The sequence below is a fragment of the Oreochromis niloticus genome, linkage group LG13 (assembly GCF_001858045.2).
Source record: "Oreochromis niloticus isolate F11D_XX linkage group LG13, O_niloticus_UMD_NMBU, whole genome shotgun sequence".
NCBI lineage: Eukaryota > Metazoa > Chordata > Actinopteri > Cichliformes > Cichlidae > Oreochromis > Oreochromis niloticus.
The window spans coordinates 5,072,044-5,096,852 of record NC_031978.2 but is presented as its reverse complement, the minus strand read 5'-3'; the positions used below and the strand labels follow the sequence as shown (position 1 = coordinate 5,096,852).

General features: G+C 39.2%; 1 protein-coding gene across 1 annotated transcript in view; it reads right to left on the bottom strand.

Moving 5' to 3' along the window:
- Positions 1-24,809, bottom strand: part of LOC100692040 (protein kinase C epsilon type) — a 95,488-nt gene that overhangs the window by 47,029 nt on the left and 23,650 nt on the right. Inside the window, exon 2 of the mRNA XM_005473716.3 lies at positions 10,921-10,984. Coding sequence (XP_005473773.1) covers positions 10,921-10,984 — 64 coding nt within the window. The remainder of the gene's footprint in view (positions 1-10,920; positions 10,985-24,809) is intronic.

Sequence of the window (24,809 nt, the reverse complement as noted above, 5' to 3'; positions counted from 1 at the left end):
GTTGAAACTTTGTAGAAATAGAGGTGATGAGAATTACAAAAAAATAGAAATTAGGTAGTTTGTATTTATTAAATAGGCCAAATTGTTCAATTTGACGTGTTAATACACCCAGATCTCTCCGATTGTGTCATTTATATAGAAGAACTCCATGTGGACTTTTTTCCCCCGACTACAAGCACTATCACTCACAACTAAACTCCGAGTACTGTGTGTTACATTCCGCCTGACAGTGTGTATGTTTTGGAGACGACTCGAACTCTCCGCTCACTGAGAATGTTTAAAAAAAGAACAATTGAATAATTCAGTCTGGTGATATAACTGATTTGCATTTTTGATATGACTGACGCTGTGCGAACATCTGTCTTCTGACTCTGTTGGCCACATGTGCTGTCGAGTATGCATTTCCAGTTTCCTCAACAGCCGTGGCTTGAGAACTCCAAACATCCTCTCTCTTTGATCTTACATTATTCAGCATTCAACAACGCTCATCATGTAGGAAAGTGAAGCAAAGAGCAAAGCTCATCTGGGACCCTGACAGAACAGCTGGTGCCAGTGACAGCCCAGACTCAGCTGATATCCTTCAACACACCCAACTGGACAATCTCAAGTAGGGAAAGCTATTTAAGCTACTGCAGCATGCCCATCTGCAAGCTGCTCTGCATCCCAACCCCACCACATCTCCCTCTTTCCATTTAATGCTCTGACTACATCAGTGTCATATCTGCTGTCACTGATGCTTGTTCTGTTCTGCACTTTGTTCTCAATTTTTTTTTTTCCCACTGGCAACACCTGCAGCACTTTATCTCCCTCCCTCTGGAGGACTCTGAGTTCCCAATGCTCCCGCAAATACATGAATTTGAATGCATGAAAACTTGGTTTGCTAGCTAAAAAAAGACACGTCTACATCAACTTACACGGAACCTGCTGAATGCTGTTACACTTAATGATTCTTGTTCACATATAGGATGTTTGCTCATGTATTTGGAGGTTTGAGAGATTGGCAGTGAAGCATTTTGCCTCTCTCTCCAAAGACTAGAGCCAAACATGCGACAGATAGTTACACTTGTTTCTATTTCTTTAAATTAGGGGAGTTCCTGGACTAATCTGATCGTTCTTTAGGTGACAGAACAAACAATAAGAATAGCCGAGTAGTCTAAAAGACAGAAGACACTTAAAACTGAGCAGATTGTAAATGCACAGTTTCCTGCATAACCATTTGCATAACCTGTGCTTGTTTATGACTTACATTCAGACAGAGTGGGAGAGAAGGTAGTAGCAAGTGGGATGATGACATCTTCAAACAGGTAACTGCTGTTGTAGATTAATACTATAAGAATAATATGTTTAACCGACCAGTATTTCTGGCAACAGCATTTAAGCATCTAGATGAGTAGACATGCACATGCCTGTTTTAACACATTATTAGCTTAAAATATGCCATTAATGACCATTTAAACTAGTACAATCACAGTTAAGGTCAAATACAACAGTTGCCATGTCTTTTAGAGCTTTTTTCTTGGAGGCCAGAGGGTTGAAGAGTCATGATGTTACAAAAAAAAGGAGACAATTAGTATCTGCAAACATGAAGAGATTTTGCTGTTATGCGGTGGCAGCTGACGGAAGACACTAAAAGAACAGAGAAAGTGAGAAAGAAAGCTACTGAAATAAAGACATAGACAGCAATGTTTTAGATTAAGAACAGAACAATTTAAGATCTGTGGTTAAACTCACGTGCAGTATTTCCCATTCAAATTTGGCTGGTTTGTGTAACTTAGCTTGAGTTCTGCTGTGTTTTCTCAGAGTGAACCCCAGTGATTGTGGTGATGTACTAACTGACCCTCTAAATGAGCATGCTCACACTGCCCAGAAGATGAACTGTCCTCTGGTATCACCACCCTGTCAAACTTTACATCTCCAGCAGCACTGCTCTCTTAGGCCTCAAAGGCTTATTCTACATTCCTTCCTGCCTGTCATGTTCTGCTTGTCATCAGTCTTACTCCTTCAGCCCCTTTGCCATCAGCATCGCCTAGCAACTGATGACTGCTGCCTGGCAACAGTGTTAGACTTGGTGTCTTACACTAGGGAAGGGGTCAGGGTTGGAGGTTGGCAGCAGCAGAAAGGTTGCTCCTCTGTCATGTCCTTATCATGACCCCAAAAGTTAGACATAAATAGGCCAATGCTTGTATCGTACTATGAGCTCCTTTACCTTTTTTGGCAGGAACATATTGACAGATAGTGTCTGATATTTGTTGAGATGCAGCACACGAGTATCAAATGTTACGTTGAAGATTAAATGCTTGAAGAATTTTGTGAATAAATCTGAACATCATCTCCTTGCCTTAAATCTCTGAATCCAGAAGGATATCTGGATGCAGATTCATTTGTAACATTGTCTGAAGAACACTGACCTGGATCAACGCCAAATGTTCAACACTTTTATGCTGGGCAAAAGCCAAGCTTGCATTTTCATGCAAATGCATCCACAGTGTTTCAAGTAATTGAATAGTCAGACAAACCAAGTAATCACATTACCTCCTGGGTGAGTGGAGGCAACAACTGCAAAGCTAAGTTATGTTTATCTAAAATCTAGATATTCATTGTTGCAAGGATTTTAGTCCATACCGGCACGATATACTGGAAATCTTTTGGCTCCACATCCATGATGTGAAGCTCAGACTCCTCAGGCCAGGCAATCTAATCTTCTTTTCTTCGGTTTTGGTTTTCCTGTTCCTAGCTGACAAGATTGGTACCTGGTGTGGTCTTCTGCTGCTGTTGTTGCCCATCTGTTTCAAGGTTTGATGAGTTGTACCTTAAGAGGTGCATGCTCTCCTGCATACCTTGACTGTAATGAGTGGTTATTTGAGTTACTATTGGCTTCCATCAGCTCAATGAAGTGTGCCAGTTCTCCTCTGGCCTCTGCCATCAGCAAGGTATTTTCACCCAGAGAACAGCAGCTCACTGGGCATTTTCCTCTATTTTTGGACTATTTTCTATAAACCCTAGCGAAGGTTGTGCAGGAAAATCAGAGTAAATTAGCTTCCTCTGAAATACTGAGACCAGTCCATCTGGCACCAATGCTTATGCCACGTTCAAAGTCACTATATCATCTTTCTTTTTTCATTGTGTGCTTTTTGTGTGTGTGGCTTTATTTTTAACCTGCTCTATTAGCCTATTTCTATTCTGATGCTCAGTTTGAACTTTGAACAGCAGGCTTTCTTGACCATATCTATATGCCTGAATGTGCTGGGTTTCTGCCATATAAGCAGCTGAGCAGGTATACCTAACAAAGTATTTGGTTGGTTAATTGATGTTGTCTGTATTTGGTTAATAAGATTCTTTATCAATAAATTATCAATAAAGAACTCACTAAAATGTTGTGTGTCCTGGAGGAAGCCCATTAGTTGGGAAGCATTAATTCTGGGCCAATAAAAAAGTCATTTGGCTCATAGTCAGTGCTTACATGCAATTTTATTTTATTTTTTTGGCTGTTGTTATTGTTTCTTTATCTGTTTCATATTAATGTTAATATTTAGTCAACATAAAAGTGAGGTGATCCACTAGCGGTATATAGTCTCCCATGTGCCAACAGACAAGTCTGTGTTGAGCATATGCATCTTAAGCATCACTGAGTTTCTTCATCACTTTCACAGAAGGATAGTTTAATAGTTGATAACAACAAGGTTCAGACAAAACTTTCACATTACACTTGATTTTAGCAGCAGAGTATGATCCTGGAGACAACAAGGCTTTGTGAGTGTGTGTGTGTAGGTGTGTGTGTGCCTGCTTCCACAACCCCGTGTTTGTATTAAAGCTAATAGGCCGATTGCTGCTCTCAGGCCTGACAGTTCACCCATGTGTTCTTTGCTATGCAAACACATTTAAGTAATGACTGCAATTGCAGTAGATCACAAACACATAGGCACATAAACATACTGTATGCCACTGCAAAGAAACAACAAGGAGCAGAGTCGCAGCAGGCAATATAGCTTTAGAGTCAATTTATGAAAAACAGAGGGAAAAGGAAAATTAATATTTCCTGCAGAAAAACCTAATGAGACCTCTTTGTCACTCTCCACTGATCTCCCTCTCTCACTTTCAATGATGTAACTGGTCCATTAGCGAACACTCCACTTTACTAATCAATTTATCACCACACAACCACTCCCCTTCTCCTCTCGCGACCTCTGGATAACTCCCTTTCTGTCTTCTCTCTCACAGTCTCTCATGTCTCTCCAACATACTGTAAAAATGTAATTAGGTATACAGATTAGATGTACCAATGTTAACATTTCACCTCTGGTTCAAAATTCTGTTAATAGGCTGCCCAAGTGAAAAGCTCCACAAGTGTGAAGAGAAATTTCAAAATAAAATTTTCTACAAAAAAAAAAAGATTTGCAATATCATTTTACATGCGCATATCACTCAGTAGTTACATCTCCACAAATGGTAAATGTCCTGTATTTGTATAGCGCTTTACAAGTCCCTAAGGACCCCAAAGCGCTTTACACATTCAGTCATCCACCCACTCACACACTGGTGATGGCAAGCTACATTGTAGCCACAGCCACCCTGGGGCGCACTGACAGAGGCGAGGCTGCCGAACACTGGCGCCCTCTGACCACCACCTAGGCAACGAGTGAAGTGTCTTGCCCAAGGACACAACGACCAAGACCGTCCAAGCCGGGGGTTGAACCGGCAACCTTCTAATTACAAGGCAAACTCCCAACTCTTGAGCCACGTTTGGAGTTTTCAAGCCCCATAGTTAGTTCAATACAAAGGAGTTCAATATGCTGCCAACAATAGTTGGCAGCATTCTGATGCTGTATTGAACTCCTTTGTGTAGTTCAGATGCCAAATGAGATGTGCAGCTCATATGGGAGTTTCACTAAAATTCCAGTGTAATATAATTAAGAAATATATTCAACACCTCAACGTCACCACCACTAAGCTGCTTTGATTTGTCTTAAAGCCTAAAGTGAACATATTTTGAACATATTTTGACCAAAGTCTGTTTTTTTAAAGACACAATCGACCATGTTCATCTAAATTATGCAGATTAGAGGCTAAAGCGCTAAGTTAAAAGCAATCTTGGTTAGCAAGCTTTTGAAACTGTTTTGACACTTTTGACACTATACTCGCACACTGCCATATATGTGAATTATCACTTTTTTATCTCATTTATGTTTAATATCAATAAGGTTTATCTTTCACCTAGGCTGCAGTAACCCAGGCCTATATTCCCTGACCAGTTGGCGAATGGTTGCATTCGCCAGATGAAAATGGTTGCATTGGTTGCAAGAGACTGACTTGTTTGCAACACTTGCTAACTACTAGAAAAGTGCTAGGAAAATCTGAAAAAGAAACAATCGCCTTTAAAATAAAAGTTTGCATCAGTACTGCATTTCCCTACTCCTTGGAGAGTAGTTTGAAAGTCTGCAAACTAGCAAATCACTTGCTGACTAGTCAGGGAACAAACATTTTTCCCTGGAGAGCGGTGGCTGCCAGACGGTTGCCAACCAGTCTTGAAGGAAAAAAATGTGTGAAAGAAGCCTTATTCACTACAGGATCACATATCCAATATAGCAGACAATAGCACAACAGTGTATGGTTAGTGGTCACATGACTAAAAAACCTGAATAAAAGGTTGATGTAGCTTCAGGGTCTGAAAAGTGAAGAAAATGTGGAAGCGACTTCAACCATTTCTTTTAATAGCCACCAGGGGGCAATATCTGGGTCGTCTGTATCATAGGGACATATTCTTAAGCTTCTTCAGTTCTAAGGGTCAATTGACTCCCCACCAATTGACCCTTAGAACTGAAGAAGCTTCTCGGATGAGAGGTGAAACGTCTTCAAGCAACTCAAAGAAGTCCAGACGCTTTTCTTTCCAAGCTCCTTAGACTACGATGACCTGGATGACTGAGAACCTTCACAGCCATAGGGACATATAGTTTTGCATTTCTGGAAATTTTTGCATTTCTGGACATGCATGTCTGCATGTCAAGCCATGGTACAAGCCAATTACAAAGACAGAGAATCCGATATATCAAGGTCTCATCACTAGTCAGGGGTAACCAGCTAAAAACCAACCAAACAGACTTCTGATAACTTCATGTTGCAGCATCTCTGTAAACACAGCAAATCATAAAGAACTGAAGTCCTAGCGCTCCGAAATCGAGTTCAAATATATTCAGGTATTGCTACAAATCACCCAAACTGGCAGAACTGGCATTTCAAAACAAATTAATCCACAAAGTTGTAAAGGATGTCACCATGGCTACATCCATCTGACGGTGTAATAATTTCAGATTTTCATTGCATGATAGCAAATATAATTCACAAAAACAATAATATTGCAAAATTGATTGAAAATTTGAAAAATGGATTCTATCGGTCAAAATCATCCTCCGCTTTATTTTATTTATTAAACATCAGATATGCAATGCTCAGTTTTTATACTGCAGTAACTCAGTCAGGCCGTGCACAAACTGAAATCACACCTGTAAATCAAAGCTCAGTGTAGAGCAACACAGTTGCAGTGCTATTGTTAGCTCACGCTGCTCAAAATGGAGAAACCAATGCAAGAGAAGACAATTAATCAATAATTAGTGTGAATGCTTATTAAGCATCCACAGTATTGTTCTTCTACTTTTCATATTCCATACATTTTTCGGCATCTATCTCCTTCAACACAGTTTAACTTAGAAAAACCATTCAACCACCGTTAGATTCTTCTTCTTTTGGACATGTGTGCTTGTATTTTTCTCATTTTTAACTTCTATGTTCTTTAAATTATTCAACCTTATTCAACAAAAATTTATAATGTATTTCAATGGGAGAATCTTCAAATGCTCATTCAACTTACTCTTGTTTCAACTCTAACTACTTCCACATACGTTAACCTAGAGCCACCATTCAAACTTTAAAACGAAGACAAGACATTCAACTATTCAACTTGTATTTATCTTTTCAATATCTAGTATACTTTTTCTTCAGCTCCAGTTTAAGTTTCATCCCTTTTTTCAGCCGTTTCAGAGTTTATAATGGGTGTGTATGGGACGGAATGTTGGCGTTTAGAGTGAGACAGTTCAACTGCTAGAGTGGGAGGAGGGAAAAAATTAATCTTAAAATCTTCTCTTTAAACTGCTGCTGTGTCCACAATGTTCGCTCTACAGGTATGATTTTACCCTCAAAATGTAGCCATCGCTGTCCTCTTTCATCCAGTGTTATTATTGTACTAGGTATTATGGTTCGTTCCTAAATGTCACCAATGCACAGCCTCCTCCCTCCAACTCTTCCATAGAGTCCAATGTTAAAATTGATCCCAAAATTCGTCTGAAAATCAGAAGTACAGGCTGTCTTTACACTGTCATCACGTCCATATAATAAACTCCACAGGCATGAAAACTCAGAATTCGGTAGACTAGACATTGCTGCCGCTCACGGTAAAAGAATTTTGTCAATACGACTTGTAGGTTTTTTCTTGGGAAGCATTTGTTTCACAATCACTTTTCTGTTTATTTAAAGCAGCAGAAGAGAGGGGCTGCTGTCTGTGTGTGTGTGTGTGTGCGCGCGTGTGTGGTGCCACAGACTGGAGTTGCTATAGCAGCCAGGCTCACACCTGCCTGCTTAATGAGCTCTGTCACTGCCAAGATTAACCTTAAAAACGTATGTTTCAACTGCTGCTGTGTGCACAGTGTTTGCTCTACAGCCATTATTTTACCCTCAAAACGTAGCCATCGTTGTTCTCTTTCCAACAGTGTTTCTTTCAAAGCTCAGAGATGTAAACTTTATAAACTGTGTGGATCCAAGTAGAAGGATAACCTTCTAACTGACCCATAGAAATACATTATATTTTCAGTCAGGAGTTTATCTCAACAGCAGGAAAGAACCCACTTTTTAAATCACTCATGTGACCATATTTTTGACACCCCAAGGATAAAAGAGACACTTCTGTGTAGAACAATTCCTTGGGATCCTCACAGTTCAAAAGCTGTTTTGATGGGAGTTAGGGTCCTTGATTTAGATGCAGTTTCTCAACAGGTGCACCAAGGCAGATTTGACAGGGTTTTCCCACAGAATAACAGTATGCCAGTAGTTAGTGCAGGCCAACTAAATAGGCTATTCTGATTGGCCTGTTAAATTCAAGCTTATTGTTCATTGGTGGATTTGTCTTCTGCACACAGGTGATTCAGATCTGGGCATTTGGCGTCAGTTCATGACTTTTAGAATCATCGTTTCTGACTGAATGATTAAAACTTACCGCATTTAGCTGTCTGTAGTGGATTTTCCCAAATTTCAGTCATTCAGTGATTAAAATAAAATGAGGTTTCAATTTTTTATTCAGATGTTTTCTGACTCTAAATTTTCTTTTGATATTACTCAGCTTTTTCTAATTTACATTTTAAACATGTTCACCTACTTTCCAACTTCTCATTCTGTGTGACCGTCAGCTTTCAACATTTCTGAACTTTAGTTTTCAGGTGAAAAATTCTGAATTTTTCATCTCATTCAACATTTTTAACTTAACATTCAGCAGATATTTCATTTCAGCTCAAAACATTCAGCTATCAGCATCCACACTGCAGTTTCTTCAGAAAATGCATTTTCTAGTTAAACTAAGTATTAATTCATCAACAGTTTGCCCGTCTCCAATGCTTCACTCAACACTGTAACAACAGCCTAACTATACTTTTGTATATGACTAAGGAAGCAGTTTGCTGCGGGAAGTACCTTGCTCCACAAGTGAGAAGTTGCTGCAGCAACAGAAAAGTGAAGCGGTTAGTGGTTGTCAGCTTACTTTAGTCAAGCATAGTGTGGTTGCAGAGTAATGGTTACTGAAAGGGAAGAGAACCACGATAAATTGGAAAGTGATTCTCTTGTCCTAACTGGGCTGGGCTGATTATTTTATCATGTGCGAATATTTAACACATTAGTTCTTCATTTTTATATATCATGAACCTTATGTCCATCTTTTACATGCAGTCTATGGGGCCTCAGCATTTAGTCAAAGCATCAACGATTATAGTCTTGTTGCAAGTGTAAGTACTAGTTCTGTATATCACATCAGTATCTGCACTCCTTCTCAACCACAGCCTGTTCTGTTTTGCAGCGAAACATACAGCAACACGTAGGAGTACAAGATTACAGCTCGAGGCTCTCTCGAAGCACTGTGTCCCATATCTTAAATGATGAGGTTTACAGTCAAACACTGATTGCATCATTTAACTTATACGATAGAGCGCTGGCTGCATGACATCATTGCCATAGAAACGCATAGGGAATCTGACACATCTATTTCCTAATGTAATGCTGCAAATTCCGTGCAGTGACAGGGTGACTCACTCCTGACTTCACGTTCTCACTGACTAACAAAAACAAAAAAAGAGAAGTAACTTAGAACTAAACACACATATCTGTTGGTTCATCTAACCAACATTGTTTTTACATTCTCTTTGTTCCTCTATTCCTAATTCCAAATAATTGTCATTTTTAAAGTGTATGCTGCATTATAGAACAAAAACCTACTTTCTCTTAATACAAATGGAGCACTATGCTTACATTATTGCTTTCACTTTCCTTTCACTTAATACCCACTAAAAGCTCAAAAACTGATCATTAAGATGATTGGAGAAAGGATGTGAAACTATAATGACGATCAGTATAAGTGCAGTCATTTAACAAAGGCTGTGGAGACTTCTATTTTTTTATATTAGATATTTTTTTCCTTAATCTGATGGACTTCTGCAAATCAAGAGGTTCAAACTTTTTGTTTAACACCCATTTTAAAAAATGAAATAAAAAAAGCAGCATTAACAACTTTGCTGATGTTTTTACAATTTTGCCATCATTCTGTGTTTCTGGGAGACTTTACACATCACTACTTTACCTATTTTACCTCTTTATCAGAAAAACTATATGGACTGTAATTTCTTTTTTTATGACAGTTTAAATTTTAGGAAGGCTTTGAGTTGTGCATACTTCTTTAAGTGACAAAGCCAAAGCTGTCTTCGACACTTTACATGCACTTATTCCATCCTCTGACTGGATCTCATGTCTGTGCCTTTGCTAGCACTTAAAATAATATTGTTAGGTTGTTTTTAACTATATTCACTGCCTGTACAATTCTAGTATTTTATTTTAAAACTACATAACATGTATTTGTCTCTGTGCAATACAACCAGAAAGTCCAAAGGATGCACCTTAACAACACAACAAGGAGGGCCAAAGTGGTATATTTGAGCTCCTGCAGGTAGAAACTTTAACTTTTTAACTGTGTCTAACTGCATGATAAGAGATTAATGGTGTAGTCTATGCTTTTTTTTTTTTTTTTTTTTTTAGCTCTGACATACCTTTGAATTGTACTCACATATAACAACATATATAACAACATATAACAAATTATTGAACTGTTGTTACATGTTTATGTATCCTATTACCCTGTCTCCTCTGTAAGATAGTGTTATTAATATACTATATGTCTTCAATATTTGTCATATGAGCTTATTTGAATTTTTTGATATAATTATTATATTATAAGATATAATAATTATTAAAGTTTATAATACATGCTGCAGATATGTATAAGGACTTTGCACACATGCAAGTTGTTTTAATACATCTGAATGTGGCAACACTGGTTTTCTGCAATACAATGAGGAGGAAGTGTGAATGTAGCATTAGCTGTGAGAGTCACAGTGACTTGACAAACACAGGCTTTTGCCTCGTAATACAACATCTTCATCATCAGCAGATAATCCAGAGAAATGAAATGACAGAGATCATCACTTTACACTGAAAGCTCCTGTGATAGTTACACAACAGCTTTTAACAAGAGATAAGTGAGACTGAGAGCAGTCACTCTGTGTTACATACATGGCAGACCCTGCTGAGCGTCATAAAACAGTTTCACTGAGTTCTTACCTTCACTGGAAGATCCTGATAGGTCAATAACAACATACACCTTGCCCTCTGGCTCCAGGTCAATCTGCAGAGAGAAAGGTAATGAGGAATAAAATAGGAACAAGACAAAAAGAAGAGAAGGCAAATAGAAAAAAATGTAGACAAATTCGTACTAAACGATGCCAAATTAGCAGCTCATGCTGCAATGTACTCATAGGAGTCAACTTCATTCCTTTTATACTAAATGAAACTGAATTATTTCCTGAAAATAAGAAAATGATTCTTTAATAAATAATAATTAATTAACAATGCTTCTCTACTTCTTTGCGTGTTAGGACCATTCACTCATCCTACACAGTTTTCCGGGGCAGCTAGTCAGCAGAGTCTATAAGAGTAGCTTATGTAATGTTTTGGTTGTTTATTGTGTTGTATTTATGCTTTTTTGTTTTTTTAAATGATAGTATTAAATGGTTTTTTTTTTATATACTCCTGATAGAACAATGAGTCATTGCAAACCTTTATAAAGAGCGACTGATGCAAAAAATAATATCTATCAAAATATGAAGCTGCTAGACTCGCAGAGAGAAAACAACTGCAATAGATATTTCTGATTATACTGCCCAGCGCTATCTATGTTGGTTAGATATCCTGAGTAAGCGGAAAATCACACCAAATGATACCCGTAGCTTCATGTGCTCAGATAACGCTTAAGTGGTGTGACTCAGCAATTTATAACAATCAGGTGCTAACATTTTTAAAATGCATGAACTTCATGCAGCAGTAAAACCATTTAAATATATATGATATAATTCAAATGAGAAATAAATTAAATTAAGAGGTGAGAAGATGAGGGACACAGGTTTGGTAGGGAATTAAGCCCCGATTAGGGTGCGTCTTTGACCAAACGGTACATCTTATAAGACCATCATCCAGGAAATGCCTGCAAGTGAAGGCGGAAGCAGAAGGTGGCCCAGGCTGCAGCGGACTCACGTGCCTCAGGAGACCAACATGGAAACCACAGGGCGAGCGACAGGGAGCTAAAACCAGCTGCAAAGTTGTTACTCTGACAAGCGAACAGGGCAAGAGATGCAAAGTGAGATGCAGACAAAGGAAAGCATTAAAAATCTTTCCACAGCTTCACCTGAAGTCACCTTGTGAGTGTTGCATCCTCTAAACACCTCTTGTTGACTGAGGACTCTCTTTTAGGCTGGAGCTGAGCTAAACATCAAGTGAATTCTAACTTTCAGGCAGGGTCAAAAGTGCAATCAAATAAAGGAAAAAGGTGCACTGACTCACAACACAATGGGAAAAAAATAAGAGTTTCCTAGAATTACTAGTTTTATTCCGATACTGCTGGAAACCAAAACTGCAAATTAAATTAAAATATAATTTTCCAGCCACCTAGCCCTACCAATAACTTCCCAGATTTGATACCATCTGAGTTTGAAAATGCATCAAAAATCCAGACTTTTAAACAAGGGGCACATTGTCTGATGGAAAACTGCTTCTCATTCTGCTATCACTATGCACCATCACTGCAAGCTAATTAGCAGAGATCAGTGGAGCAAGAACAGGGAGTGCATTACCCTGCTCTGCCTTCCCTTCTTCAAAGTTTCTGTCACCTTGTCTCAGTTACAGTTAGAGTGGCAGGTATGTAAATGTGAGGTCTGTTTTGTCAAATGTTTTTGCATGCTATGTTGCTCTCTTGCGTGCACAATTATGCAATGAAAAAACACAAACCCTACCAAAAGAAGTTTTAAATAGGGGATCATTCAAAGGACAGCCCTGTGATGTGATTGTTTCACATGTGGTTTTCAAAGTATTTTCCATTATGTGCTTATGGTATTGGAAAAAAAAAAAAAAGCAACGCAGTCAAAAACTTTTACCAACCTGTGAGAAACTGTACAACTGTGGCATCCTGTTGGGCCAAAATATCACAGTGCCACTTGCAAGACACACTGGCAATGTGGCAACATGTACAAGAAAGTTCAAGGAAAAAAAATGCTGTGGTGTGCAGTTCAGATTGACACATATCCTGTCAGACACCCACACGTCAAATATATACCTCACAAACACTCACAGCCACACTCTCACACGCATAAGACCCATATGCAAATATTGAGGAGTCTGAATGGTTTTAGGGAGAAGTTTAGGGAAGTGGAGAGTATTGAGTGCCTGCACGTGTGTGTGCATACAGTATACATCAAAGCATGTATGTGTGCGCCTTAGCGCACTTGAGCAATCTGATGAAAGTGGGTACTGGCTGAAGGGTTCACTGAGTTTCTACCAGCAGATTGTACCACCCACGGTGGTGATAATCCCAATGTGAACACACACATTCACACGCACACTGTGAACAGCAGTAAGCGAAGACTCGTGCAGTGAAGGCGAACAGGCGTGGGTTCAGTAATGTATACAGTAAGAGATGGAAAGCAGAGAGAGGGAGACGGATGAGGGGGAGGACAGAGAAAGTTTGTTGGCTCGTTCCAGTACGACAGTGAAGGAGAAGGCGGAGGGGGAAGAGGGTAGTACTCTTCCTGATCTTTTTTTTTTTTTTTGCAGTTGTAGTTGTTAAAACACATTTTATATCCAGTACTTGTTCCTGGAATGGCACTTCTTTTTCTTTCCCTGCTTAATGGATCTTCATCATTAGGCAGGACAGTACACTGTGAACATTTTGAGGTTTAACAAGATAATTATTCTCATCCATCTGCATTTTCTCGAAGAACAAACGGAAGGAAGGAAGTCATTGTGGCAGATGGACAGATGAGAGAGGCAAAAAATTACCATGAAACTAACAGAGGAGGGACAGTTGCATTCTGGTGACAAGACTGAACGATCTATAAACAAGGAAATTACTCAGATTTGGGCTGTTTTTGTTGCCTCTGTCAATCAAGCAAAGAAAGTGTCTTTCTGACAGATATGGAAAGAACATGTAGGTGTACTGACAAGTGTATTGGGGATGTGTTGTGTTTCTAAACCCATACGCACTAAAATTACCCTGGGTAAAAATGTTTTATAGAGAGGGATTGACATTGACTGTACTTATAAGTCATGCAGATTGTTTGGAAGCAGCAGTAAAGCAGGCCAATGATAACTGCTTTTGATGAATAAAAGGGGCTGTTTCCCATAACTGCTATAGGACCCGAAGTCTTTTTGCAACCAGAAGTATAAAAATCTGGCTGTTCATCCATCCACCTTTGTTTATTCAAGCCTGGGTCATGGAGGTAACAGTTCCTTTAGTAACCTTCCTTTTCCTGGCTAACAAGGTGTTCTCAAGCCAGCTGAGAGATCAATGCAAAACGCAGAAACCAGATCCTGAGAAAGTGCAAACCTTCCATCACTCGGTTACTCTGATAAAATGGTGTTCATTCCCCTTTCCATACATTTTTTTAACAGAACTGGTGACGAAAGGCAACATTGGTGGAAACCAACACAACTGGGAATGGCCTGTAGCAATATTCCCCCACTATATACCCCGCCCCAAGATACTCCATACTCTCAAAACACCCCAACACACCCATATACATGCTCAAGGGGATAAACAGTTTATCCGGCATTCTGCAACCAGGACAATCACCAGATTGTTCTTCCTGAGTCTGAGGTTTAACTAATGGATAGACTCTCCACTCCAGGACTCTGGTACAGATCTTCCCAGGGAGGCTGTGGACTGTGATCCCCCTTTAATTAAAGCACACTCTCTGTTCCACCTTCTTAAAAAGGCGAACCATCCAATGTTCTGCCAATCCAGAGGCATCGTGGCAGATCTCTGTGCAAGGATGTGTCAACCAAGACAACCCCACAACATCAAGAGGGTTAAGGATCTCAGGATGAATCTCATTGACCCCAGGGCCCCTTCTACTTGGGTGGATGAGAGTTGTTTAACTATCTCAGTGACCTCACCCCTAGTGATGGATAAGGTACCCCCCACGTTCCAAGAGTGCTTCCTCTATGGAAGCAGTTGAGGAGATCGTCCAAGTATTCCTTCAACACCCAACTATATCCACAATGGAAGTCAGCAGAACTCCATCCCCGCTGTACATAGTGTGACCAGATGATTTTTCCCTCCCTAGTCATCTGATGGCTTGCCAGAATTTCTTTGAGGGCAGCCAAAAGCCCTGCTCCAGGGCCTTAAAAAACTCCTCACACACCCAAGTTTTTTTTATGAAGGTCCATGCTGGTTATTTGGGATGTGCCTGATGAGGCCCAACAGGCAAAGGCCAGGTAACCAGGCACTCTCTCTAAACCCTCTCTAGACCAATCACCTTCAAAGTTAAAATTCCCAATTACTGTTTGGCATGTAGTTGGCAAATGTTTGCAGACATTTTCCAGCCAGTTCTCACTCCCGAGGCGTAAAAGACTGACGATTTGTCAAGTCCCGAGGCGTTCCCGAGGAACGTGAAAGGTGACCTTCCGCGTTCTTATGCTACACACCGGGTTATGGATGAAATCCAGTAGAATGATGCTCCCACAGTAATACACATTCCAGCCATGTATTCCAGCCCTAACCAGAACCATAACCTTATCCCTAACCTTAACAAGCCCTTTAATGACGTTAGACAGTGTTTTCCAAAGCAATTTAAGTAAAACGAACGTACATGTGTAGATTCATTCCAAATGGTTCTCATGTTTCCTAATTTTTCTGATCTCGTAATATAGGGACGTGTTGGGTGCCCGGAAGTGTAATATACCAACGATTTGTCACCTAGCGTAAAATGTTACGCTTGCTATGTTATGCTATGCTCACGACTACTCACATCACTTGCCAACAAATTTTCCCTAGCAATCCGAGATTGTCCATAATTTTTGGCTGGAAAAGCAAAGTGTGGGTAATTTTAGTTCTACATTTACAATAAAAGAATATGTGAAGCCCCAAACTTAAAAACAGAGACCTACACAACAAACATTCAAAAGTACAAACACTGGTGTAGAGCCTGGGAATGGGAAGCGTTGTGTCCATCAGGACCTCAAAGATCACAGCATACATGCACACAGTGCATTTCTTCCTTTGAGGTCACAGCTCTCCATTCATCTACTGCTTACTGAGCGTGCTCAAACTCACAGGTGCAGATGTCACTAAATATAGATGCTGAAGAGGAAGGAAAAGGCCCTTCAGTGTGTATGCGTGTATGTCCGCTGGTTTTGTTATTATGCATTCACTCCCATACACATGGCACACGCTCTAGATTTACTTGTCATCACTGTTTAACTGACAGCCCACAATTTTATGAGTTTGACTGGTAAAAGGTACATTTTAAGTTTAATCAGGGAATAACTTCATCATATGACTTCACATAAAACAAATCCATTTTCAGTTTTCATGAAAGTTTTCATGAGATGTGAGATGTATGTTAATCCAATCTAGATTTGATTGGTTATAAACAAACAAAACAATACTGTATATCTGCTACTTGATGTCACTGGCAGATCAAACGTCACATGGTTTTCGTCAGTTGGCCAACCGTTAGTACTTTACTGTGCATATTGTGTTGTATATCAAACAAGCAGTCAAATTTAATATATATATTCTTTCTTGCGAAAAGCCTTAAACTGTACACTTATTTATAGCAGAAAAAAACACACACACAGACACACACAGACAAACAAACGCGCACAAAGGAAAATTAAATTGAAGCCTTTAACTCAATTGAGCAGGTTTTCCTCCATCCTGCCTCATCTGCCCTAATGCATCAAAAGCATGTGTGTGTGTATGTGTGTGTGTGTGTGTGTGTGGTTTATGTTAATAACTGTGAAGTGCTGAGATGATCAGTCATTCTGTTCAATCTTTTAACACCATGAATGTTCATCACAATTATCCTTTTTCTGTGTTTGCTGTGCTCTCACACACCTGCTACACTCTCTGCCCGACTCATGAACAGGACCCCAACATGCATGAACTCGTCCACTCACCAGACTTGGAGGTGCTAATTCTCAACTCTGCCACTTCACACTTGGCTGCAAACCGCCCCAGTATGAGCTCGAGGCTGTCACTCGATGAAGCCAACAGGACTTAATCATCTACTACTAGCATAGGTGAGATCCTATACCTGCAAATTCTTTCCATAAAAATTATTAACACAATCTGGAACAAAGGGAAGCCTTAGTGGAGTCCAACAGCCAACTGGCTGAGCCACTATCATATAAAAAGAGACAATCTACAACTACCATGACCAAAACATATGTGGGGACTTTTTGTTACTTCACTGCTACTGTATCAAATGAATTAGAGATGCAATTAAGGACTTTTTGAACAGCTTAATTTTTGTTTATTATCCTTTTTGCAATTTACTAAGCAGGAGTATATTTTGATCATAAATTGATCAAAATGTATCTTATCCACAGAGCCCAAGATTGGTTATTTTATGCAGCTGTTGACTAAATTGGGTCTTTTCTTTTTCTTTTTTCCCCAGGTAGAAACTTCAAACAATAGCCCTGGGTGTAAGGGGCAAAAGTGTGACTCAGCTGTATATTGCTGTGCAGCTTCTACTGTGTATGAGCATGTGTGAGAAAGTGTGAACTCCTAGTGATCCAGACTGGCCCCAAAATAAAGGTCCTTCAACAAGTCATGACTCCTTTCCACACCTGCCAGCTCTCTAAACACACAGAGACACACACACACACAAACACACAGCCCCGCGGGCTGTCAAGGTTGAAGTGAAATCACATGACTTTGGTGAACTCTTGGCTCTAAGTCGCTCCAGACACGCTGTACGCTGACACTCTAACGCTCTCTCCTCCAACATGAAAACAACAATGGTAATGTAATAATATATGTCACTCTGATTTTAGGGTCTAAATTCATGCAATTAACATGAATGAAATACTATAATCCAGGGAGAAAACTGACAATAAAATCATTGTGTTGTACAATCATGTTGTATTTTAGTAACTCAGGAGTGACTGGGGATTGCCCAAGACTAAGACCCAGTATCAAAGTCTTTCAATGCCAATCTATCTGTGCAGTCAACTTGTTTACCAAACTAGAAAAACCGAGTGAAACATCATGCACTCCCATGGTAAAATACCCTCTTTAACAGGAGGAAAAAACATTTACAGCCTGCTACAGAAAATCTTTTCAGTTCATTTGAACTCAGCTGAGTAAAATCGCATTAGGTCTTTCTTATTAATCAGGCAAATATGGTCACTTCTGGTGTAAAAAGCAACATGTGATCAACCAAAATGCCCAAATTCAAAGCATAAAAATGGAATTCTTCAAACCAATCCCTAACATCATGGTAGCTATGTACAGCTTTTATGGAGTGTATAAAAAATACACTAAATGTGGCCACATTTCAGTGTGGACAAAACTATTATAAAACATATTCAGTCATAAGCATTAAGCGTGGATGTGGTCTCAAGAAAGAAGAGAATCACAACTGCGAGAGAAAAAATCTGAGTGATAATGAGTGAGAGACAAAGCGAGAGCGAGAACAGGGAGCACATTGTGTTTTATCTATTCTCCGTGACAGAGAGCACACGGCCCCTGTGGACTGACACACTGCAGAACCTTCAGACACACACACACAAACACAGACACACTGCTAAACTTGTAAGAGCCCCTATTGAACACACGCTTAACATAAACCCATGCAAGCTTGGTATAAGCTTGCTCTTCTGGTCTAAGAGCTCCAAAGAACTGTCTCAGATTTCAGTTTCAGGACCTGGCTGTCCCGTTTCAGCTTGTTGGCCTGACGTGCCCCTTTCTTAAGAAAGTGATGATCATGCTTCAGTTCACCTCAGTGTAGCCACTTTGTCACTAGGTTAATTTCTTTAATTTTTCATTTCTTTTTTTTATTATGGCATTAATCCATTTTCGTGACCGAAAAAGGGACATTGTAACATTAGATATAATAATGCAAAAAGGGTCATGAAACTACCAGAATCATAAAAGCTAGTGAAAACAAATTTGGTCATAAAAACAGATAAGACAATAAATAAATATTAATATAAATATAAACAAATAAAACAGTTTTTTTAAGTTATGAAAAAATGTCAACAATGAAGTGATGCATGCGTATCACTGTTGTGCATGGGATGGATGGAGGTAGACAAGCTGAGATGGCAAACATTGCCACATTTACAAGAAACATGCAGAAAAACAAAATCCTTATCCAACAAATATCTGAAAATCTCTAATATGTTACAAAATTTACAAAACCTATAACCTTTCAAAAGGGTTTCATAACTTCATTCTCACTCAACCAGCAAATTAGGTCACATTGTAAAGACGCCCAGTGGCCTAATGGAAAAGCTATCAGCTTCTGAAGCTGGAGATTGTGGGTCCAAGTCCCATCTGGATTATATACAGACAATACGTATGGTTGCAAACATATCTCCAGTTCTATGGAAGTCAATAACAAAGCATCCTTCTGGTCTGAACTCTTTCATGATAAGTTTATAGCTTCTCTTATTCTTTTTTTTATATATATTATTTATTCTAAGTGAGAGAAAGAAGCATTATCTGAGACACGCTCACTGTCTACCAACACATAAATCAATAGTTGGTAGCCAGCGAGTACGGTCGCAGTCAGATCCATCACTCACTCATCATATCTGATTTCTCAGACTTGACAAACCAGTTGGTGGTGTATTCAGCACAGACTTTTTGCACCATATATGCTGAGTAGCTGTAGCAGGTTGCCCACTGTTTGTAAGGTATGTTCCAACTTCACCAGACACTCCACTCCAAAAACTGCCTGTGATTTGTTCCTTGTTGTGTGTGTGTGTGTGATAGCAACAGTGCTGCACGAACAGGTGTAGCCTGTGGTGAAAAAGCCATTTTAGTGCATGATGTATAAATGCAATGAAAAAAAGGTGTTTCTGTTTAGATCTGAAGGTCTACAGAGACTCTATAACCCAGAGTAAAGGACGAATTGTAAATAATATCTTTTACTGTTGCAGTCAATTAATGACAAACAAATGGAGGCATTAAACCCGAGCAGTAAGATGAGCACACATATGTTCTTGCTCCAGAGAATGACTTTAAACAGTTGGATTGTTTCTACTAATGAACTGGATTTACTTCAAACAAACCAGAACTGCGACAAACATACAAATATACACACTTAAACACACAGGGCCCCTGTCAGTTCCCATTCATTACTGTCCTTGTCTTTAGCCGCCTCTGTCTTTGCCTAATTTGTCCCTGTTGAATAAGTGATGCTGCAGCATTGTGAACTAAGCAGCTATGGTGACACACACACACACACACACACACACACACACACACACACACACACACACACACACACACACACACACACACAGTTTCTCTGCCTCATATAAACTATTTCCACCAGAGTTATGCATTTAAAAGGGTTTACTTTATTACCTGTCAGAGATTTATTTTTCAAATAAGACTTTTGTACTTAGGTTACTTTTGTTTTCTAGTTTCATGAAAACTAAATATTCATAGACAAATATGTCATCCCCAATATTCTGCTCTTATTGACCTAAAACTTCATTCAAATTCTAACTTAATAACAGAAGATAAGAGAGTGTCGCTTTTCCCCAAAGTAACACTATGTTCACTGGAATATTAAATTCAGTGTCAGATTGTGGGTATTTTACATAATTTAATCTACTGCTGCAAACTGTCACTAATAATGCAGAGGATTCTCACACACAGCTACATTTGTCTGATAATGTTTGATCCATTGCATATTGATCAGCCAAAAGCACCACAGAGGTGGACCCGGATCGTTCCTCGTTTTCCAAGCTGCATATCCTTAAATCCTTCACTCATGCCCCTCACACAAAGATTAGAGGAGAGGAGACGAGGCAACTTGTATCCCTCTAAATGGGACTTCTAACCTCATTGTGACATTAGGCACAAATGCACCATACAATTTTTGCTGCAGCCTAATTCATGCTCGTGATATGAATTTAAAGGATGAGTTGTTTAACGAATTCTCCTCTCGTTGTGGTTTGTATATTCCACACCTGTGTCGCCCCTCTTTAACATGATGAAGACAAAAACAGCACCTTTGCTCCTCCAGCAAGCCTCCTTTCCTCTGTCCTCTCCACTCCAGATGTATTTTAGGAGTTAAGACCTCTTTCAATATGGCGTGCTGAGACTGATTTCCAAGTCAGAGGCAGGGGTACAAAGCACAGAGGACACAGTCAGGAACAAATTAGAGAAATAAGAAAACCTTTTTTCTCCAACTTCATGGAAAACTACAAGCCTGCTTCAGTGTTTTGGGAATTTAGAAGCTGGTCGGGAAAAGAAAGGAGAGCAACCAAAACAAAGACATTGATGCAGCTCATCAGCTTTGTAAGATGAACACAACCGGGGAAAGATGAGACAGAGATGTTGTAGTTTGAGGAGTTTTAAGAGCTGTAGTTAAGCTCACAAGTGATTTCTCCCCAAAACTGTAAAAACCTTCACTATGGGAAGCTTTTAAGAGGAGAGTTGCCCCATTTATTGTCATTAATGATCCAGCATTAGCTGTATGTAACAAGAAACCGGAATAATTGAAGAAAAACTAAATTATCCTGGTTAGTCCAATCAATATTTATGGACATGGATGTACTTGTCTCAGTAATGCAGAACAGCCAATTAGTCGATCCACATACTCACTGGCATAGAGAGAGTCGGAGCAAGTGCCGTACTTAGAACATCCTCTCACAACAACCTGCCACCGTCTGAAGTATGTTTCATTCCCCAATACAAAAACTTTGCCTAATTGCACCATAAATGAGCTTTTCTATACTTATCGATCACTTAAACCATTTTACTCCACAAGTTACACTTACACAGGCATGGGCATAGGGCTTGGTCTAAATGATGCGTGGTGACTTTTGATTAGTGGCCTACTTCTATTTCCTAAATAGAACACAACCACATGATATGCAGGACTGTGTCACAGTTTATGATGACCCATTGTCAAGGCGTTTCCTTGCTGAAAATAGGTTTTTGGTATAGATGAATAATGAACCATGACTTTAAAAAAGTGGTTGAAAATATTCCAATCAGTGTGCTGGTGACTTTCATTTGGAGTAAATTCAAAAGTGTCGAGTCTTGACTGAAAATAAGGGAAAATAGTGACGGAGAATGGCGAAGCTTGAACCATGGATGACGTGGTCAGCATAACCTGTGCTCAAACCTTTATCTTGACACTAAATGTTTTTTTAGATCTCCTTTTTTTAAACCACAAAGAAAATGTAAAACTTCAACATACTGTTAATAACAGCATATGCAAAATAGCAGATGAATAAATGAGATGGCAATGAGGCAAAATTATAAATGTACACACTGGGATAACCAAAGTAGGTTAAAAATGTCTATCATCTAAAAATATAGCACATTTGGCACACTGGATAAATATATAGCAAAGCATATCTGCACTTTCTGTGCTGAATTTTTGTGTGAACTTGGTGGTTTCCTATTTCTATTTCTAACTTTACATTGAAAAGTGGAAGTGAGATGGTTTAAAAAAATTCAATTTGCCTATTTTTTTTTTGCAAATTTCCCTTTTTTTGTAAATTTTTTTAATATATTTGCTGTATATTAATTACTATATTAATCAACAGAAAATGTTTAGTAGCCAAAACACAGCATCACAAGAGTTGAGCGCTCTACTAGCAAATACAGAATACAGAGATGCCATGAAGATCTTATGGTTAATTAGTGTTTCACAAAGCACGAGAGTTAAAGTCTTCTTTTCCATGCTAACTAAATTACTCACATGTTGCTCAAATTTAAAACAAAAGCTTAATTAATCATGGCTCATAGTACCGTAACACCCCACCAGAGCACTTTGCTCTCAGACGGCTGGCTTGCATGTGGCTCCTCGAGTATTTAAAAGTAGAACAGGAGGCAGAGCCTCCAGCTTTCAGGCCTCTCTTCTGCAGAGCCAGGTCCCACTTTGGATTCATGACACAGAGATACTCTCTACTTTTAAGATTAGGGTTAAAACTTTTTAACTTTAAACTTTTTTATAAAGCATATAGTTGGATCCGGTAACTCTGTACTTTGTTACACTGTAATGTTTTTTTTTAACTCATTTATACTTATACACCACTACTTGTTATTAATCTCTGGCTTTCCTTCACTTTGTGTCCTTTGTCCTGTCTAACTCCCCTCACCCGCCGCCGTTTACGACACATGCCGCAGCCCCTCCCTGAGCCTAGTTCTGCTGGAGATTTCTTCCTGATAAAACTGAACTTAATTAAATAGAATTTTCACCTCAGCCACCGCATTGTGCACATTACAGGCTGTGGACTGATTTATAGCGTAAATTACTTGATTGTGCAAATACAGTCTGTAAGGCATACTTCCTCTGATTGGTTAACTGAGGTCCTTTAGTTTGTCACTTTTATCTGGCTTTAAACAAACACTGTACCAAACAGGTAAATTTAGTGAGAATACACACACGCACACAAACACACACACACACACCTCCACAAATATATCAGCAACTGCTGGACTGACAGTACAGAATTTTAATATACTGCATGTTAGTTTGTATGTTTCACAGCCATAAACTAGTTGCAGCATAAGAATTTAAAGCATTAAGTTAGCGAACTGGCAAAAATGGGACACTGAACACTGTAGCTTTGAAACAAACTTCCATAACCAAATCCCTCTCAGTGTTCCTATGCAGATGCCTTAGAAGCCCTCTCTGGCAATATCTGTGTGTACCATTTGAACGCAAGTGCATCTGTGCAAAAAGCAGCAGTTGTGGTTTCTCACAGATGGAGATAGAGATCATTGCCTGGAATAACGGAAGAGAGAAAAACAGAGATTGAGGAGAAACATGTGCATTAACCTCCAACTGACTCGAGGCAGGGTGGATGACGCTCTAAGGGAGCAGGAAGAGAAGTGGGGAAAGAGACAGACACAATACTGGAGGGGGATGCATGAAATTCAGAGACAACTATACTCACAGTTACCACTAACTGCCACACAGCGCCTCAGTGTCCAAACCAAATGTTAACAAATGTATCTGAAGACATTTACTTAACAGAGATAATACATTTTTAGGCCGGTGCAGATATCAAAAGAAAATGAAAAACCGTACATAAAATCTAATACTCATAACTAGAGCTGGGCAGTATCTCCAAACATTTGTGTCACGATATCTTCTGAGTTTTTGAGTTTGCATTGACTCCTTCTTCTCTTTGGAGTTTATAAAAAAAACTTTTGTGTCCTCATAAAAAAAACAAAGAAGACATAAAAACAATAAAACACAGCTAAAACAATACATGCTCCACTCTCAGGCTCTGTCAACAACAATTAAATATTTGGCACAGGGCTTCAGAGCCAGTCCTTAAAAGACTTGTTATGATTTTTGGTTAGCTGTAATGTCTGCTGCCACTGTTTTTAAACCAAGTCAACATCTGGCTCATTACCTTTAGTATTTCCAACTCACGGCTGTTACATGTAGCTTTGAAACAAACTCCATTTGAGCTAATTCTTCCTCTGTGGCACCAGTTATTCTGTCGTTGGGTTAAAACATTATCTTTGCCTCACCTGGTTCCTGAGTTGCCTCAGTGAAGTCCATCACACAAGCAGCACAATGATAAACAAGCGCAATGAAGCAAAATAAGCAAAATGATTCTTATATTTAAAAGAATAAAAATATTTTCTAAAAAAGGAAGACACAACTGGTTTCATTGTTAAAAACCGGTCTGCAGGATTTCTTCTCTCATATTTTAACATCCAGTAGCTAGCATTACCAGCATTTCCTTCAGCTCTGTAATTTTATAAATGTGACATTAATAATGTTAAAAATAATTTTCTTGGCTTATTACTTCTTGGTTATCGCCTCTGTCAGTGCGCCCCAGGGTGGCTGTGGCTACAACGTAGCTTGCCATCACCAGTGTGTGAATGTGTGCGTGAATGGGTGAATGACTGGATATGTAAAGCGCTTTGGGGTCCTTAGGGACCATAAAAGCGCTATATAAAT